Source organism: Dipteris shenzhenensis, chromosome 26, assembly GCF_047967505.1.
Source record: "Dipteris shenzhenensis isolate YYH24624 ecotype China chromosome 26, Dip_SZ_1.0, whole genome shotgun sequence".
In the NCBI taxonomy this organism is placed as follows: Eukaryota; Viridiplantae; Streptophyta; class Polypodiopsida; order Gleicheniales; family Dipteridaceae; genus Dipteris; species Dipteris shenzhenensis.
Window position 1 is genome coordinate 20,452,218 of NC_141621.1, and position 20,121 is coordinate 20,472,338.

General features: G+C 45.4%; 2 protein-coding genes across 4 annotated transcripts in view; one reads left to right on the forward strand and one right to left on the reverse strand.

Annotated features, from left to right (window-relative positions):
* LOC147884787 (uncharacterized) overlaps window positions 1–20,121 on the forward strand; it is a 175,130-nt gene that overhangs the window by 139,168 nt on the left and 15,841 nt on the right. For 2 of the 3 annotated variants that reach the window (XM_087397171.1, XM_087397172.1), the window contains exons 9-11: window positions 11,464–11,519; window positions 11,712–11,862; window positions 11,954–12,094. The exons of the other annotated variant lie outside the window; for it this stretch is intronic. In XM_087397171.1, coding sequence (XP_087253297.1) covers window positions 11,464–11,519; window positions 11,712–11,862; window positions 11,954–12,094 — 348 coding nt within the window. The remainder of the gene's footprint in view (window positions 1–11,463; window positions 11,520–11,711; window positions 11,863–11,953; window positions 12,095–20,121) is intronic. 3 annotated transcript variants of the gene reach the window in all.
* Window positions 15,833–18,437, reverse strand: LOC147884789 (uncharacterized). Its single transcript, XM_087397966.1, has 4 exons — window positions 17,952–18,437; window positions 17,110–17,835; window positions 16,376–16,845; window positions 15,833–16,220 (listed from the first exon to the last, which is right to left on the reverse strand). The coding sequence occupies exons 1-4, from the start codon at window positions 18,435–18,437 to the stop codon at window positions 15,833–15,835; spliced, it is 2,070 nt and encodes a 689-aa protein (XP_087254092.1).

The following is a 20,121-nucleotide window of genomic DNA, read 5'->3' on the forward strand; positions in this document are numbered from 1 at the left end:
TGACAAGTGCGCAGTCAGAGACAAAGAGAATGACTATGCTTTGATGTTGTTTGGCACTTTGTGGGTCTTTTTCAGCTTGATCTATATGAAAAAAGATCCGATCTTGCATTATTAGTTAGCACTCCCACTGTTGCGATGCAGAATGCGGAGTTATGGCATGCTAGGTATGGGCACATGAGCTACGGCAGGTTAATGTCACTTCAGAGGCATGATATTGTTGATGCATTGCTTCCTTTGGAATCGCCTCCTCCTCATGCATGTGAAGGTTGCATCCTTGGCAAGATGCATAGACTTTGCTTCAAAAAGAATGGTGCAGTGAAAGCTACACGGAAATTACAGCTTATTTATAGTGATGTCCACGGTCCCATGAGGACACCTGCTTTTGGGGGTTATCTCTATTTTGTTACATTCATAGATGACTTCACCAGCTACACTTGGGTCTATGGTCTCAAGGCAAAATCAGAAGTGTTTATTCATTTCAAACACTTTGTGGCTATGGTTGAGAATGAGACAGGACTTAAGGTGCAGACACTTCGCACAGATCGAGGGGGGGAGGGGGGGAGTATATGTCTCATGAATTTGAGACATTTTTGAAGGAGAAAGGCATCACACATCAGCTTACAGCGAGGCTTACACCTCAACAGAATGGCAAAGCTGAGCGGAAGAATTGCACTGCCATGGAGATGGATAGATGCATGCTCACAAGTAAGAAGTTGCCTCACAGGTTTTGGCTTGAAGGCCTCAGGTGTGCCAACTATATTTTGAATCGGGCTCCTACAAAGGCTTTGAAGACACTTACTCCCTATGAGGCATGGCTTGGGAGAAAGCCTTCAGTGGACCATTTTAGAGTTTTTGGTTGTGTTGCATATGCCCACGTGCCTGTGGAGTTTAGACACAAGTTGTCAGATAAGGCACTCAAATGCATTTTTGTGGGATATTGCTCACAAAGCAAAGGCTATTGTCTCTACAATCCTGCTACACGTAAGATTTTTGTTAGTAGAGATGTTATATTCATTGAAAATTCAGCACATACACATGCTGAATTTCAGATTCCAGCTTCTTGAGGTGATGTGTTTGAGGGGATGCTTCCTATCACATTTGGTTCCCGCGCTGAAACTCAGAATTTACAGCAACCTCCTCCAGATCCACATGCCCTGATTCAGCCACCCGCTGATTTAGTACCACCTCAGGGTGCAGATGAAGTTGTCAAGCAAGAGATTCAAGAGATACACGCAGCCAAAACAGTCCCGAATTGGTTGCTTCAGACTCTCAGGGAGAGTAGGCTTGAGGCTCCATTGCCTGGCAGGACTCGTAGTGCAGTAAGGCACGGAGGGGGGGCTCTTTCAGTTGAGACAGCTTATCCAGGGACTCTTCTTGATCAAGAGGAGCGTGACTCTTTTGAAGAAGCAAAGGATAATGTGCATTGGATGCAAGCCATGCACAATGAATTGTAGTCCATAGAAAAAAATCAGACTTGGGGTGTTGTGGATTTGCCACCAGGTAAGCATGCCATAGGTACAAAATGGGTTTTCAAGGTCAAATGGAACCCCGATGGGTCCATTGACAAGTACAAAGCAAGGCTGGTTGCCAAAGGATATGCTCAGAAAAAGGGCATTGATTATGAGGAGACATTTGTTGGCGATTGATCATTTTCTCGTACATCACATTGGCACTGCAGGAGGGTGTTAGAATTATTGGCATATTCTAGGCAGTGACCAATGTAATCCATAAGTGAGTTAGGAGCACTTTTAACTCACTAGAGTTTTTTCCTCCTAACCACAGTTAGTGGGTTAGTGTGGTTTTGTCACATAGACAAAACCACCTCCTCACTTGTAGCAATGTTATCTTGTCTATTGCATTCTACGTTTTGCTATGCTCTCTAGCTTACTCTTGCTTCTTGCTCCCTCGTTTTCAACATGTGTATGATTGCACAATCTCCACTAGCTGAGTTCGATAAGTGAAGCTATATTGGTGGAGCACCACGTGTGAGGTGTTGAAGATCATAACCTTGGTCTTACCAAGGTTAACCATCAGGTCTCTCTCTCTGCATAACACCTCTAGGGCCTCCAAGTGTCTCTGTAGCCCCTCTGTCGAGGATGACAAAAGGAATAGCTATGTCATCCGCATAGAGTAGTATCTGTACCATCAAGTTAGCTAGTAGTGTACAATCTCCACTGGCTGACTCCGATAAGTGAAGCTCTATTGGTGGAGCACTAGCGTGAGGTATTGAAGATCATAACCTTGGTCTTACCAAGGTTAATCGTTATGTCTCTCTCTTTGCATAACACCTCTAGGGCTTCTAAGTGTCTCTGTAGCCCCTCTGCTAAGGATGACAAAAGGAATAGCTATGTTATCTGCATAGAGTAGTATCTGTACCATCAAGTTAGCTAGTAGTGATCCCTCACCTCCTAGACGGTCTATGAAAGATTTGATCTCATTAATTAGAGCCTTAGGAGAGTCGGTGAGATGGGACATCCCTGCTTCACCCCCATCGTGCTCTCAACCCAGTTTGATAGGCCTCCTGGGACGCGAACTCTCCCTCTGACGGACTCATATAGGCTCATCACTCCCCAAATCAAAATCTTTGGGATCTGCATCTCTCCAGTAGTCTCTTGATCATGCGGGAGGGACATTGTCGAAGGCTTTCGAAAGTCTACAAAGCAACCGTAGGCTTTTTGGCATCTCGATCTTACCTCCTCGATGATAGCCCTCAGGGTGAAGATGTGGTCTAGGGTGGAGTGCTGTCTCTGAAATCCTACCTGTCCTAGAGCACATTGCCCATGTGCCTCTGTGTGGCTGTAGATCTCCCTCTCTAGTACCGATCCATAGATCTTGGCCAAAGTGTCGCCAATCATGAGTGCGGTAGTTCCCAGTATCCATGGGGTCGGCTGCCCTATGTATCGGTACGATGATGGTAGTGCTCCAAGAAGGTGGGAATCCGTGGAATATGGCGTGGTTGAACATCTGTGCTAGGATCGGAGTCAAAACCTCTTGTTCGTGGGTGAAGTGGTCGGTCCGTAGTCCCTCATGGTCCTGTGCTCTCTGGTTATGATGCCGACGGAGTGCTGCCCGTACATTCTATGCAATCAACAAGTGACATGTAGTGGGCCTGGGTATAGAGGACATATCGGGTGGTGCGTGCATCGGAACATCATAGAGAGCATGCACAGAAGTGTGCCAAACACCAGGATATGTGATAGGAATAGTTTCCCCTCTGATAGGAGCCCCCAGCGAATGGTAGGATCTCCCCCTCGAAATGAAATGATCACCTCGTCCATCCTGTGGGTGAGGAATGCCTGTCTTTTACAGAGTATGAGTCATAGTGAGATCCGCTGTGCCTCGGGAGACGTCAAATTGCCTAGGGCTCGCTCACGTGTAAGGTGAGCTCTCATCTCTTGGCACTCATCATCATACCAGGGGTTTTGAGGCATCTTCCCCACTGAGGCCTGTGCAGGTCAAGTCGTGGGGAAAGATTGTTGGGGTAAAGGCACATTGCCAACCCTTCATTAAAGATAGGACACCTATGACTGTCTTAAGACAGTCATAGGGTAAACCTAATCCTAATAAAACGAATGAGTTTGTGGTGTGGCTCATCACTTCACACCCGCACACCTTGAGTCTTCTCTCTCTCTCACTCTCACCCTCTTGCTCTCATTCCCCCTTGAGGCCCTTAAACTGGTATCAGAGCCTCCATTCCCTTCCACCCTAGCCTAGCCCTTACCACCCTCGACCTCTACCTAGCGCAGGTGACAGCGCCGTACGTCGTCCGTACATCTGTACGGACGAGCTTCGCCGATCTGCAGGCAGGGCGCGGACGCGAGCGCGGGCTACGAGCGTGGGCGGCGGCGCATTGCGCAGGCAGGGCGGCGGCAGGGCAGCGGGCACGGATCAGGGCACGGGCTAGGGCGCGAGCATCGAGCTGAGCGCGGGCCTTTGCCTTGTACAGCAGCTGCTAGCTGCTAGTCTGCGCAGGGGCAGCCTGTGCACAGCACCAGGCTGCGCGGAACCAGAGCGCGCAGCGTGCGCTCAGGTACGGTTATCCGTACCTGTTGTACGGATTCCGTACAGGAGTCGTACATCCGTACGGATCTCCACAGCGCAGGTACAGGAAGCTGCTTTCGATTTTGTGCAGCAGGGAGGTACATTTTTTTTGTTTTCGGGATCTGTGTCAGAGGAAATTTTTTCTTTGGATCTGGCTGTTGCACAAGTACAGCAAGTACGAAAGTACAAAAGGTACATTTTTGCTTGGGGAAGAAAGAGAGGAGAAAGAGCATTCTGCTCTTCATTCCTCTTGATTCAGGGTCATTTTTCAGTTCACCAAACTGTGTTATCTTGAAAGTACAGCAAGTACTTTCATTCATCTCGTGCTTGAGGTGATGAGAACCACAGTGTGTGGTTGATTGCACAGTTATTTTGTTCTGGCAAGGTAATGCCTTGATTTTGCAAGAGGACATATGCTTTTACTGGGTTTGAATCTCAGTTTACAGGTGAGCAGATCATAGGGCTTTTGCCCGGAAGGTGATGCATTGTATGCCTTGAGGCAGTGTGGTGCCAGAGAGCACACATTTGTCTTGATTTCCGCAGTGTCGAGGTGACATTTTCTTGCAGGTCACATTTCTTGTGCCACACTCAGAGAACCTCAGTTGAGCCACGCTTGGCCAGGGCGCATCGAGTTTACTCGGTTCCTAACTGTCCATCGTTGACAGTGCTCAAAAGGTTCCTCATTGAGTGTTTGTACGTTGGGATCTGTGTATGTCATTTCTACACAGGGCAGTATATGCATTACACTGGTGAATGATTTTGTCAGAGAGATTTTCATATTGCATGCTACCTCAGTGTTGAGGTGTTCTCCACTTGATTCAGGTGTCAGATCAAGGGGCTTTTGCCCAGACTTTGTTTGATAGCACTTGGGTTACCGACAGAGATCTTCAGATGCATTTTCTCCCCTTGGTATAAGGGTGATTGCTTGGGATTTATCCCATTTTCTGTTGCAGGTTGTGTGACAGGCTGAAGTGTCATTTTTTTTTTGGGTGTTTGCCAAGTGGTTTATGCATATTAACTCAGTGCAATACCTCATCTGAGGTGAGAGAAGTGATCAGTACAGTCAGTACATCAGGGTTTACAGCAGTGTTTGTGCTTTGTCAGATGATTATGCACTGTTAAGCACTTGTTGAGCAACTGCAGCAGTCTGAAATTACTGTTTTTTATGCCTCTTTGAGCACGGTACAGTGTGTCAGAAGGTACAGTATTTGCAGGGTCATTTACTGTTTTGCTGCAGATTTTCCTGACAGTAAAAAACAGCACCATTGAGAGTGCTTCTGGCTCTTGAATAGAGCAGGTTTTTTTTTTTTTCTGAGAAATCAGAATTTTTATTCAGTCCTTTTTACTTCCAGGGAGTCAGGTACTTTCCTTATCTGATATGGCATCAGGGGGAAGTGATTCTTCAATTCTGAACATAAAGAAACTGGAAGGAGCACACAACTATGCATTATGGGCAGAACAGTGCTTGAATGTACTTCTGTTAAAGAAGATTGCTAAGCCCATAAGGGTGAAGGGTGTCAAGCCATCTGACATGGCAGCTGATGACTGGGAAGAGCTTGATTTGTCCGCAAGGGCAGCTATCATGCTCACTATTTCAGACACTCTTGTGTTCAATGTTCAGGCTGAAAAGACCTCTTATGGTCTATGGCAAAGGCTAGAAGAATTGTATGCCCAAAAGAGCTCAGCCAGTAAGGTTTATTGGCTGAAGAAGCTGGTTGATCTTCGCATGATATGACCTCACACTTGAGTGAGTTCAATGCCATCTTTACACAGCTGATTGCACAGGGGTTGAATCTTGATGAGGAGTTCAAGGCTACTTTCTTGTTGTGTACCCTCCCTGAGAGTTTGGACACTTTCAAGACCACCCTGTCTAATTCAAATGTCACTCTTATATATGCTGATGTAGAGAGCTCTCTCCTCATGGAGGAGATGAGCAGGAAGAATAATGCGGGCAGCAAGTCTTCAAATGCTTTGCAGGTACAGGATAGAGGCAGGACTCAGCAGAAGGGGAGATCTGCTAGTAAGTCCAAATCCCGCAGTCAGTCCCGTGGCAAAAAGGATATTGAATGCTTTTATTGTGGCAAGAAGGGACATGTGAAGTCTAAGTGCTTCAAGTTCATACGGGATCAGAAAGCCAAGAAGGCTGAAACAAAGGATGCAGGAAATGCAAGCAAGGGCAAAGGCAAGGCCAAGGCAGATGACTTGGATGCAGTGAATGTTGCAGCAGAGGACAGTGACAGTGACATACATGATGTTTTATGCTCTTCTGCTGTAATAGCACATGCTTTGGTTATTGATGGCCATGACATGCACACCTGGCTCTTGGATTTAGGTGCTTCTTTTCATGTTACTCCTCATAGGGAGTGGTTTACTTCCTACACAGGTACTCATGGAGTTGTTCATCTTGGGAACAACTATGCATGTCAGATTGCAGGGATTGGCAGTATACAGATAGTATTTCCTGATGGACGCATATTCATGCTTGATGGTGTCCGCCATGTGCCGCAAATCAAGAAAAATCTGATTAGCAGTGGCTTATTGGATGACAGTGGTTACCACACCACATTTGGGGATTCCCAATGGGTGATTACTGATGGCCAGGCTGTAGTGGCTGAGGGTTTTAAGAGTGATACCTTGTATCCTCTTTATGTTTCCAGTGTGGGTAATCATGTTGTTGCCATAACCGAGCTGCCAAAGATTTCATTGTGGCATAGCCGGTTGGGACACATGTCTGTTAAAGGAATGCAAGAACTGTCACGTTTGGGTTATCTGCCGCCTCTTTCTTTTTCAGATTTGCCTACTTGTGATCATTGTATATTTGGCAAGCATTCTGTGACTCCTCATAAGAGGAGAACTCCCCAGAATAGAGCACCACTTGATCTAGTGCACACTGATTTGTGTGAGATGCCACAGTTATCACTAGGGGGTGCAAAATATTTTATTACTTTCATTGATGATGCCACACGCAAAGTGTGGGTCTATTTCTTGAAGCATAAGGGCGATGCCTTAGATGCTTTCAAGAAGTTTGTCGCTCAGGTTGAGAATCGGACAGGTCGCAGGCTGAAATGCCTCAGATCCGATAATGGGGGTGAGTATGTGTCACATGCTTTTGTGCAGTTTTGCCAAGCTAAGGGCATCAAACAGGAACTCACAGCCCCTCATAATGCATCTCAAAATGGTGCAAGTGAGCGTATGAATCGAACTATTCAGGAGAAGGTTCGATGTATGTTGCCTTATGCTGCAATACCCCATGGCTTTTGGGCAGAAGCCGTGCAAACAGCAGTTCACATTATTAACAGGTCGCCAAACAAGGCTTTGGAGTTGAAAGTGCCAGAGGAGGTGTGGTCTGGCAAGCCACCTTCATATAAGCACTTACGTGTATTTGGCTGTGAGTGCTTTGCTCATATACGCAAAGAACTGCGCACCAAACTGGATCCAAAGTCTATCAGATGCATCTTTATGGGTTATGGTGACGAAGGTGAAATGGGGTACAGGTTATGGGATCCCGTTAAACGGAAGATTATACGCAGCAATGATGTCATCTTTAAAGAGGATAGTGTACACAAGGAACCCGTGCAACCTGTGGAATACAGGAGGGTTATTTATGATGATGTTGGACAGCAAAGAATGCCCATTTATATGCAGCAGCAGGCTGCTGCAGATCATCCTGTTCAAGAGGGTATACAGGCTGAAAATCAGCCAGATAATTTTGCCAATGATGCACCACTGGATATGCCAGCAGATGGGGCTGTAGAACAGCCAGATATGGTGGTACAGCCACCCGTCATGCATGAAGAACAGGCTGGACAGCAGCCTAATCCGGAACATTTTGTTAGGAGGAGCACCCGTGTACAACGGCCTCTTGCCAGGTTTGTTCCAGGAGCCAATAATGTGGCTGATTTTATCATGCTGACAGATTGTGGTGAGCCTTCCAGCTTCAAGGAAGCTATGGGAAGAACAGAGACAAAGAAGTGGGAGAAAGCCATGCAGTCAGAAATGGACTCCCTACTTCAGAATGATACATGGGACTTGGTGCAGCTACCTGCAGGCAGAAAGGTTTTGCCATGCAAGTGGGTTTACAAAGTCAAAGTGGATTCAAATGCTTTACCAAGGTATAAGGCCAGATTGGTTGCCAAGGGATTTAAGCAGGAGAAGGGCATTGACTTTGATGAGATCTTTTCCCCTGTTGTCAAGATGACTACTTTGAGAGCAGTGTTAGCTCTTGTTGCTCATGACGACATGGATTTATGTCAGATGGATGTGAAGACAGCCTTTCTTCACGGAGATCTCCATGATGAGATCTATATGAGTCAGCCAGAGGGATATGCTGTTAAAGGGAAAGAGCAGCTTGTGTGTAAGCTCAAGAGGAGCTTGTATGGACTCAAGCAGGCACCAAGAGAATGGTACAAGAAGTTTGATGCCTTCATGCAGTCCCAAGGGTATCATAGGTGTGAGACCGATCATTGCTTGTACACCAAACGGGCAAAGGATGGCAGTTTGATGCTACTCATTCTATATGTGGATGACATGCTTATTGCCAGTAAATCTCAGCATGAGATTAGTGCTTTGAAGAAACAACTGCATAAGTCTTTTGACATGAAAGACTTGGGTGATGCAAATCATATTCTTGGCATGCGGATTACTCGTGACAGGTCCAAGGGACTTTTGTTTCTGTCACAAAAGGAGTACATTGACAAAGTACTGCAGAGGTTTAAAATGGAGGGGGGGAAGTCCATTAGTACCCCGTTGCCTCCACATTTAAAACTCAGCAGTAAGGACAGCCCCAGATCAGATGATGATAAGGCTGAAATGGCCAAGGTTCCGTATGCATCTGCAGTTGGATCTTTGATGTATGCCATGGTTGCCACTCGTCTGGATATTGCTTTTGCGGTGGGAGTCATCAGCAGGTATATGGCAAATCCAGGCAAGCGGCACTGGGAAGCAGTGAAAGGTGTCTTGAGGTATCTCAAGGGCACCAAAGACTTGTGCATATGCTATGGTAGGCAGGATGCATTGGTGCATGGTTTTACAGATTCAGACTATGCAGGGAATGCAGATAACCGGAAGTCTACTACCGGTTATATTTTCACATTTGCAGGAGGTGCTATATCATGGGTGTCTCGGTTGCAGAAATGCGTTGCACTGTCAACCACTGAAGCTGAATATGTTGCAGCCACTGAGGCCTGCAAGGAAGCAATATGGCTTACTCGGCTGGTGGGAGATTTGGGCATTACAGGAGATATGCCAGTTTTGCATTGTGATAGTCAGAGTGCTATCATGTTGGCAAAGAATCCGGTCTTTTCATCAGAAGACCAAGCACATAGAAGTGAAATATCATTTCATCACAGGGAGGTACTGGAAGACAAGCGACTTGAGCTTGTGAAAGTGCATACTGATGATAATCCTGCAGATTTGCTCACTAAGAGATTGCCTACAGAGCGGTTTGCACTTTGCCGCCACATCATGGGATTAGGATGAGACCATTCTTATTTTATGGTCTTGTATACAGTAACTGTATATTGCTGTAATTTTTTATTCTTTTCTCCCCTTTAGGCACATTGGCCTTTAGGTGGGAGGTTGTTGGGATAAAGGCACATTGCCAACCCTTCATTAAAGATAGGACACCTATGACTGTCTTAAGACAGTCATAGGGTAAACCTAATCCTAATAAAACAAATGAGTTTGTGGTGTGGCTCATCACTTCACACCCGCACACCTTGAGTCTTCTCTCTCTCTCACTCTCACCCTCTTGCTCTCATTCCCCCTTGAGGCCCTTAAAAGATCTGATGTCTGCGTCCATGACCGCTGTGGCAAGGGGGTGTGTGTGTGTGTGTGTGAGAGAGAGAGAGAGAGAGAGAGAGAGAGAGAGAGAGAGAGAGAGAGAGAGAGAGAGAGAGAGGAGGGAGGGTTTATTAAAGTTTCAAAAGACCGATGGGTCTATGAGACTATGAGAAACATGATACAAAACAAGATGAAAGGGCGGAGCTACTAGAACGGGTTTAGGTTTATTAAAGTCTTCAGAAGACTGATGGCTCATAGGTATGTGATGACCTAGAATGCTGGGACAAGCTGTATTGGGGGTGATTCAAACTCGGCTTGGATGATCTGGTAGGGAATTGACGGCTTACTATGAATCATCCGTGATAGCATAAGAACTTGTAGACGCTCCACCCGAGCCCACTTTGCATCTGAGAGATTCGATCCCCAACAAGGGTTGCCATACATCCCGGCTGGTTCGATCAAGGAGTCAAATAGAAGTGCCTTGGTCCGAGGGTCCTGGAAGTGAGAGTAGAAGCACTGCACTGCCTCTCCAACCTGGCCAGCGAGGCATATCCTCTGCTCAGTTGGGCCTATATCACCGGTCTCATCATAAAGATAGGGCCAGAAAAGAGAACTCCTAGGTATGTGTAGGACGAAACAATCTCAATTGGTGATCCATCAAAGGTGAATCACTCTCTATGCATGGCTGCTTTGGATGTATTTAAGATCATTATGTTGGTCTTACCTAGATTGACCTTCAAATCATGTGACTCGCAAAAAGACTGTAATGCATCTAAATGTCTCTGGAGGCCCTGTGTAGAGGAAAATAGAAGTACCACATCATCTGCACATAGTAAAATCTGAATCAAAGCACCATTTAGAGAGCACCAGCCCCCCCTAGTGTCTGCATAAATGTCTCGAGCTCATCTATCTAGAGCCAAACAAGGTAGGTGAGAGAGGACACCCTTGTTTGATCCCAATAGTGCTCATGATCTCGTTTGTCCACCCAGCTCTTGTCCGGACTCTAAATGAAACCCTCTCGTAAAGTGCCATGACAGCCCAAATGATCTCTCGGCCATAACCCAGCTCCTGCAACAGTCGGGCGAGGTGGGCTCTTAGTACCATATCAAAGGCCTTGCAGACATATACAAAGCAACAATAGACCCTTTGTTTCCGTGCCCTGGCCTCGTCGATGACACTTCTAAGAGAGAGAGAGAGAGAGAGAGAGAGAGAGAGAGAGAGGGATTATTAAAAGTCTTTGGAACTTCTTGCTCGTTGTCTTTAGGCTGAGGGTGTAAAAGCTGTAAAGTGGGTTTGTTTGTGATGGTGTGACTAGACCTTGTTTGTATCCACAGCCTATGTAAAAAGCTTCAAAGCTGGGGTTCTAGAATAAGATCATGCATCTTCCAGCAAACTGACCATGGGCATATCTATTGCACTGAGGATAGGTCGTTGACCGATTTCTTCACGTGAATGAGTCCAGTCAGCCTTGCTTTGTTGGTCCTTTTGGCCCCTTATGATGCCTGTTCTTGGGAATTGCATTTGACAGTCAAGTGCAGGTGTTGTCAGTGCAAATTGATACCATGAAACTGCTGATCTTCTTGTCAACATTTCCTAATCATGGGCTGCTGACACATGGTTTTGCCATTACTGTTTGGGCAGCCTCCAGGCCATGGATCTTACCAATTTCCTGGAGCACAACCGGTCTCATTAAGCAGGTACTAGTTCCTTCCTCTCTTACACATATATAAACCGCCCCCCCCCCCCCCCCCGCGGGCGCTTTTCTTCTCCCTCTTGCCACAATCTGTTCACCAACACCCTTTGAATTTGTAGGTCTTATGAGCATGTCATGAGGTTTGATAATTATCTCAGTTTATGCCTGCTCCCTTTTGTTTCTACTATTTTCACAGCTTAAATTTGCGGCTGCTGAGGCAACGGTATTATTATGCTACCTGGAAAGCAGATGGTACACGATATATGATGTTCATAACACGCGATGGCTGTTACCTGGTGGATAGGAAGTTTCAATTTCGGAGGGTTCAACTGCGCTTTCCCATTAAGGTAAATATATTGGAGCTTTATATAAGAGGGTGGCCTCGCCTTTCCTTGGATGACTGTCTTCATGACTTTCTTGTTTTTGTGGACATGATAGAATTCCTCACCAACAGAGACTCAACACTTGACTCTGTTGGATGGAGAAATGATCATCGACACAATTCCTGGGACTAATCAACAAAAAAGAAGATATCTGGTGTATGATCTCATGATGTTAAACCAGGAATCTCTTGTGCAGGTGTAGTGTCTTCTCTACCATACCCTGAGGCATGTTTGTCTTTGGCTGTATCTGCCACTAGAATGGTATTTTGGCAAGTCTTGTAAATGTAGTTGAGCCTTTGAAGGGTTCTTTCTAGAAGATTTAGATTTTCTTTTTGGTTGAAATTCACAAATAAGACTGCGTTTTGATTTTCAATAGGTTTGGTGACTCCAATCACTACCATTTGTTTTTTGTTTAGGGGAGATGAAATCTTTTTACTGGAAGATCATAGCAAGGGAACGGGAAAGGGAATGGGAACAAAAAAACAGAACTTCAAAGGGCACGGGAATGGGAATTCCATGCTGTATGTTGATTTTGTTGGAATATGGAAGCAAGAACTAGAACTAGAAACTAGAAATGAAATGACAAGACTGAAAAAACTAGAAATACCTTGAGAAGAGTGTAGACAAGACACAAGCTAGACTGATAGATTACAATGATGTGACCCATTGAATATATGGGCCAAAGTACAAGACATAAAGCAAGAGTGCTTATGGGATAATTGTAGAAGTGCCACATGGCACACACTCAAGGCATAAAGACTAGACTTAGACTTAGACTTAGACTTAGACTTAGACTTAGACAAATGTAGATTAGGAAATAGTACACTTAGTGTGCACTTATCTCCAACAGATTTGGCATTGGGAATGTGAATACCATTATCTTAGATTTACATGACACACTCAACTTTAAAAGATGAAAGAAAATAGAGAACCGTAGCTTTTTCCAGTTTTGCTGTCTGGTTGACCCAAGCAACTTCTGTAAGGCATTCCTTTGCTTGTAGGGCGACTGCTGTAAGGCATTCATTTGCTTGTAGAGACAATTCTGTTGGAACTGGTATGGTCACCTCCTCATCTGTAAGTCGGTGAACGAAAGGGTGATGTGGCTGCCACATGGGCAGTACTTTGGCTGCCATGTGGGCAGCATACAAACAAGAATATATTAACACATGGGGCTGCCACATGGGCAGCACATGAGCTGCCATGTTGGCAGCAGGTTTAGAGATTTACCTGGCATTTTTGAGCCAACATGGTGGACGGCAGGGGTACTGAGGTGCCATGTGGCTGTCAGAGATTTGAGGGAGCATGATTGCACAGGGAATACAGCCAGGAAACACTGCGATGACATGGCGCTGGCATCAGCAGCTGTATGGAGGTATTCAGAAGCAGTACGGAGCTGTTTGGAGAGATCCAGGGCCTGGACATGGCCTGACAGGAGGCGGAACAGCAGGGCTGCATTGGAGCAGGTTTAGGGCCAGAAGAGCCCTAGAACAGGTCGGTTTATGGGCAGGACTTCCTAGGCCAGTGGGAGCCTGGCACGTAGCTAGGCAGGGCCAGCCATACCTCAATTCTTGTGCCCCCACCAGTTGGTTTTTACAGACTGGGTGGGTCAGCTGGGGCAGGCTGTTGGGTTGGCCAATAAGGCCCCTACCAGGTCGGTTGTATGGGGGGCTACCAGCCCCTACATAAAGGGAGCCTTGGATGCTCATAATCTATCATCTGGAGCAGCAGTAAAGAGCTGATTGGAGCAGTACACAGCCAGCCAGAAGGGCTTGCACAAGTCTGAGTGAGGTGGCAAGGACCTGGAAACATAACTCACTGGAAGCTGCACACCTAGGCTGACAGTTAGAGCAGCAAGGTGTAGGGTTCAAGGCACGAAGACTAGATTCTACAGAAGCTCAGCAAGGATCAGGCGGGCTCAGGGATCTAGAGTTGCCAAGGAGGGGTTCTGGAGATGTCCATCTTCTAGCTCTATGCTGAAATTTCCTGGCATTGTTGGCTGTAAAATTAACGATCTTGGAGTGATCGGTTACATCAATCCACTCCCATTTCCTGCGTCCCGCTGAAGAAACTTTATGGGAACACTTTCATAAAGGCATAGCCTCCAGAGTCCATATACCAAGGGAAGGGTCCCTTGGATGGGGATAGTTAATAGCATAGAGGCATTGCTCCACATGGCCCACAACTTTGACCGACCTTATTCAAAGATCTAACCAAAATTGTGAAATGACTGGCAAAGGAACACTTGTACCAGAAATGTCTAGTGGCCCAATCCAAAAGGATAGCAGCATCTGTCTGAGCAACTCTTTTGTGACTCCGTTTGAGGTGGGAAACAATATGCATTTGTGTTCTTCAGGGAGATCCTTGAAAGCCTTCCAAGAGCCCAGGTAAGCGGCATGGTCTCTCTTCTAGCACTACACATAATCTGAAGCACCCAGAGGTCTACCACGGTCATCTAAAATAGAATCATTCCACATAATTGGCTGTCTATCAATCTGAACCTGCATAGTGGGGAGAATCCTCCTTTGAAACTGCGCCAAAGTTTGATAGCAACCATATGAAGAAGGCATTTGCAATTCAATGCTTTTCATTCTAGCTAGTGTTGGCATTTCAGTTTACAGCAATTTCCGTGTTTGAATCTATTCGTACATGTGCACTGCACTGTAGTAGGCCTCCGTTTACTTTTTTCGTTATGGTATCAGATCCATCCTTGGAGGATCTGTAGACACCCTTATGGGAAGTCTTCTTCCAAGATGAGAGCTCACCCAAGACTGAGTGAGTATTCAAGCCCTTGAGGTTCCTTTGTAAGCCTTAGCAAGAGAGTGAAAAACCTGCAAAGCTTGGGCTTGTGCAAAAGGAAGACCTGCTCTGAAACGGACAAGCAAAGGGATATTGTGCAGGTTAAGCATCTCTAGAAGAGGGTTTGCAGAACCCTAGAAGCTCAATGGCTTGCATAAAGTCTAGTTCGAATCTTGCGTCAAATGAGACCTTGCAACAAGGATCTGTGAATGGCAATGAAGAGGCAAACGATTTGTGGAAACTGGAAAAACGTCACAACCTACAAGGTGGCATCTGCAGTGGACGATCTACAAACGAATGGTCGCGCTGCATAGTTCAGAACACAAAGAATCAAAGCGGTGACAATCAAGCCAAGAAAGTGAGGGTGAATCTCAAGTGGTGCACAAATTGAGGCAATGCATCGATTGTTAGTGTTATCTCATTTGTGTTTGGCAGTTTAATGTTTGTGAATATTATCAATAAATTATGCAAATGTTGACTGTTGCAGGTGTCCAGAACATAGTTCAATGAAACGTTTCAGAACGTTTTAACGTTTAACGTTTTGAAACATTTCAAAATGTTTCAAAAAAATAGGTGAAGTTTCAAAAAACCAGATTGTAGGGTGCCTCATTAAAAGGCGCACCCACAAGTGCCTAAAAGCTCCAGAGCATACATTTGGTATGCCAAAACTGTGCAAAACTAGCAAAAAACATAGAAAAAGACTTGACAGAAAGCCTATAATGGCCAATGGTAGAATAGATTATAGACTCCAGATTAGAAAGCTCAATCAAGTCTTCAACTTTATCAACAAGCCTATAATGGCCAATGCTAGAAATTAGAATAGAGTGTAGATTACAAAGCTCAATAAAGCCTTTAAATTTTAGAAATTAGATTTCAGTTGAGTAGATACTAGATAGGTCGCAAAAAATCAGATTTCAGATTACAAGCTCAAGCCTTAAACTTTATCATATTTCAGTTTTCACAAGTTCAGGAATCACAACCATGGAGCTCAGTTTCACTCTTGTAAATAGTCTGCTAGTCTATAGACTAGAACCTAGATTACATAACTCAAGAGTCAAGAGTGAAGGCATCAACTTTAAATTTCAAACAAAACTAAAGTTCAAACTCTACTGAAATCTGAAAGAAAGTAGCAAGTTAATCAGCAAGAATCAAGATCTGTAGGTGCTTGCGCATCTTCTCCGTGGCCCTCAGCCCCCTCCTCCTCCCCCCCATCATCACTATCAGAATCTGCAGAAGTGGATGAATCCTCTTCTGATGATGAGGAGGTCTCCTGTTCTTCTGGAGCAGCTGCTATTAAAGTTGGTTCTGTTCTCCCTGCTCGTCTGCGTGCCTGAGATCGTGTGACACGTGCCAACGATGCCCGCTCCTCAGCAATGAATGCATATGCATCATCATCCTCATGCATAGGATGAAGCAGTTCATCCTCAGGGACTTGCACACGTATCTTATGAGGATCCACCTCCTGTGGACCTTCAATGGTCTTCATTCGTCGAATAAGTCGTAGATTGGCATGGACATATACAAGCCTACCATACACCAAATGAATTAACAGTAAATACATCTAGGTTCTAGCATAACTATAATTCAAATGCTAATAATGAACTGTGTGCTGAGTGCATATAAAAGAAAATAGATATGCCGAGTGCTCACACACAAAATTATCAATGCGAATATGAATTACCTGTCAAGTTGTCCAGTGCCTAGTCTATTCCTTTTTTTAGTGTGTATAAGTGAGAACACACTCCAATTCCTTTCACAGGCGCTAGATGAGCAATCTTGTGAAAGGACTCGGAGGGCAATGCGCTTCAACTCCGGCGTGCCCCGACCATACTTCTCCCACCAGGTAACAGGTCTCAACTGAGCATCACGGAGACATACACGAGCTGATCCAAACTCCGCAAAGGAGTTCCTAAATGAGAGGAGTTGGTCCTCCAAAGCATCTTGCAATATTGCATCTTGATATGCACGTTCAAGGAAACTTGTCCACCCTACAATCAACTCAGCATCATCCGATTGGTCCTCCCTCCTCCATAGAGGATGCAAAATGTGTGCCACTGCATGAATAGGCCTATGGAACCATGTCCATCTTTTTTCCCACAAGGCCATAATCTCTTGCTCTCTGTAGGGTGCAAATGAAATATATGTAGGTTGCTGCAAACCTAGAATCTAGATTCTAGATTCTAAATACAAATGTAACATCATACATGCAAAGCCTTAAAGCTGCAAATAAGAAAATTAATTGCAGCCAACAGTGAATTGGAAAGTCAAGATTCCTGATTTGCATTTACCTTGTTGCATCAAGCCATGTGCACCCTTTCAATGCCTCTCCAACCTTCTCCATGAACTTGTACACACGAGTCCAATTGTGCATCCTTCTCTATCAACAAGTCAAAGGGTACTGAAAAGGGGCTGCACAATCCCCACAATCTCCTCAGCTGCATGCCAAAAATCACCATCAAACACAATGTCCTCAAAGGCACGTGCCTTTGGTTTGCTGGACTTATCCCAGCTCAACCATTCCTTAGTGACTACCATGCGCCTTAAGTTAGGCTTCACCTTTACCAAGCGTGACAAGACTATAAAGAGATAGGCAAAGCGGGTCTTTGAGGGCTTCAGAATCTCATGGGAGCTATGTCGCCGAAAAATTGCAAGGGCTCTATGCTTCCTTCTCAAGAAAGTCACCATGCTCCGTGCCTTGTCAACCACCGAGGAAATCCAAGGAAGCTTCCCTATGTCCTCTATAAGAAGATCCAAACTGTGTGCAGCACAGGGAGTCCAAAAGATATGCGGATAGTCACTCTCAAGTAGCGCACCCATGCGCTGACAGTTACTTGCATTATCTGTAACCACCTGTACTACATTCTGAGGCCCCACATCCTCTACTGCCTTCTTAATGTGGCTGTAAATGTACTCACCTGTATGAGATTCATTTGATGCATCTATGGATCTCAAAAACATAGTACCCACGCAAGATGATACAAGAATGTTAATGAGCGGGCGCCTCCTAGTATCTGACCACCCATCACACAAAATGGAGCACCCGTATCTACCCCATGATGCCTTAATAGGCTGCAGCTCCTTCTCAACTTGCAAGACCTTTGCTTTCAGCTCCCGAGTGTGTAAAGTCTCTGAAGATGGGCCCTAAATGAAGGGCCAGCCTCGGCCACTGCCTGAACAAGCTCTTGAAAAGCTGGAGTACGAGCAAGGTTAAAGGAAAGGTCACACTCATAAAAGAGCTTGCGAGTTGCCCGACGAACAGATGCAAGCAAAGTTGTGACGCAACTGGCTCGTAAAGTCCCTGGCCTGGGTGGTAACCTGGTTGAATTTGGAAACCTTGGAGGCTTCACAACTTGCACTGATGCCTGTCTAGTGGAAGCACTACCAATAGAAAAAGAAGCCCCTTGTGTAGGTTGTGAAAGTGGAGGAGGGGGTCCAGATGTCACAGATATAATGGGACTCCTGGGAGGAGATCCAGGACCTACTAGTGTTGATGAGGCCTCAACTCGTGCCCTCTTTGACGGGCCACTTGGTGTGCCTCCCAAGGAAAGAATTACATCATCTGGAACTTCTCCTACACATGGATTGACACCCTTTCTAGTGATACCAAGATGTGCCCTTACACGAGGTGCACTACCACAAAATGAGCTACCACAATGCTTACACTTCCATTGTTTCGAACCCGAAGCACCATATTGTTGCTCCACATGCACTTGCTCCCAAACAGTGTTCTTTGCTCGCCCCATCTCTAAGCTATACTATCTTAAGTCCTTGGAAGCTGGAATTGGTTACAGGTTACTCTGTAGCCCTCTGACACTTCGAGTCTTTGACCTGCGAGACAACCAATAATCCCTTTGATTATCTGTTGCTTTAAGCTTGCAAGACAAATTACAATAGATTTTTGATTGTGAATCGTGAATGTAGTAGTAAGTAATACGTATACTAATGAACATGACCAGCCAACTGCTTCCAATGCTCACAGCAGCTAGCTAATAGCTAGCTAGCTGGCAATTAGCAGCATCATGCATGCAGCAATCTACTTGCTAGGCTCCAACGCAACGACACATGGCAAGAAGGAGCACGTAGAAATTCTGCCAACGAACAAAAGGCCAGCGAGCTGTATACGAACCAAAGGGGCTAGTGAATCCACGAACAAAAGGGGCTACTATCGTCATGCATGATGCGCTAACGAACCTGCGTCCACGATGCACTTGCGCTCTTGTTCGTCGTTCAATTGGCGTTGGAGTAGCTATGCATGCAATTGATTGCTGCTCGTGGTACTTGCTTGCTAGCTTGCACGTATTTCGTAGGGGCCAAGGCGCTTGAGCCTTGCAATCTGCCGATGCTTGAAGATAGCTAGCGGCGCAGGTGTCGTCAAAAAGCATGAAGACCTTGCATGGCTAGTTGTTGTGCGCAAGGGATGGCCTAGTCGAGGCTAGTGGGCTTGGATTTGCAGGTAATCGAAGAGCAGGGCTGTCACTTAAACATGCACACCGCCGTACGGGAGATTTCGCCTCTACAGTCTAAGTCAAAAAGTACAAATTTTTGTCTAAACCTACAGTACCCTAGCCACGTTTCATTGAACATGAAACGTTTCGAAACGTGCTGCACGTCTCGAAACGTTTCAAATTCAATGAAACGCGTTTCATTGTGACTATGGTCCAGAATTCAAAATTCAGGCATAGAGTATAAAATTCCCAAATATTATGCCATCCAGAACGGTAGCACTACTGAATCACCTAAATGGAGGCGTGAACTGAAGGCATTTGAGTGATAAATAAATACATAGATAGATACATATACATATATATACATGAACATACATATGCACATCCATATATACATACAAATATATTTATCTATGTGTGTGTGTGTGTGCGCGCACACACACACTCTTTTTCGGCTGCTAGGTGAAAATCTTCCTCGGCCTGCCCATCTTGTTCACAACCCAGGGCTACTGTTTTGCATCTGCTCTAGGCTTGTTCAGCTGCTCTTCCCAGACTGGGGACTTATCTTCATGCTCAATTCTTGGCATCTCTTTTGGCAGGCAGTTTTGGTTGTTTAGGAGATATGCTTGTAGACCGGATTCTTTAGTTCTTCAGTTGGTGTTGTTACTGGGCTCTTTGGTCATTATATCATGCCCGCAACTCTCAGTTGTATGGGCACTCCTTTGTGGATATTTATTGTTATTTCTGTCCGTCCCCACATCACTCCCTTCAGGACACACATTCTTTGGGAGATCTTCCTCCGGCCTAGTTAGAAGTGTTTCTTCATTGTTTTCAGTTCTTGAGTAGTAGCTTCTCCTTACTAGAGCAGCTATGAATGTACATTTTTTTAAAATGAGATATTGCTTTTTACAAAAAAGAATAAGTGTGCGTGCGCATGCAAGTGTATAGATCCCTAACGGAAGAACCTGCAAGGATTCAAAAG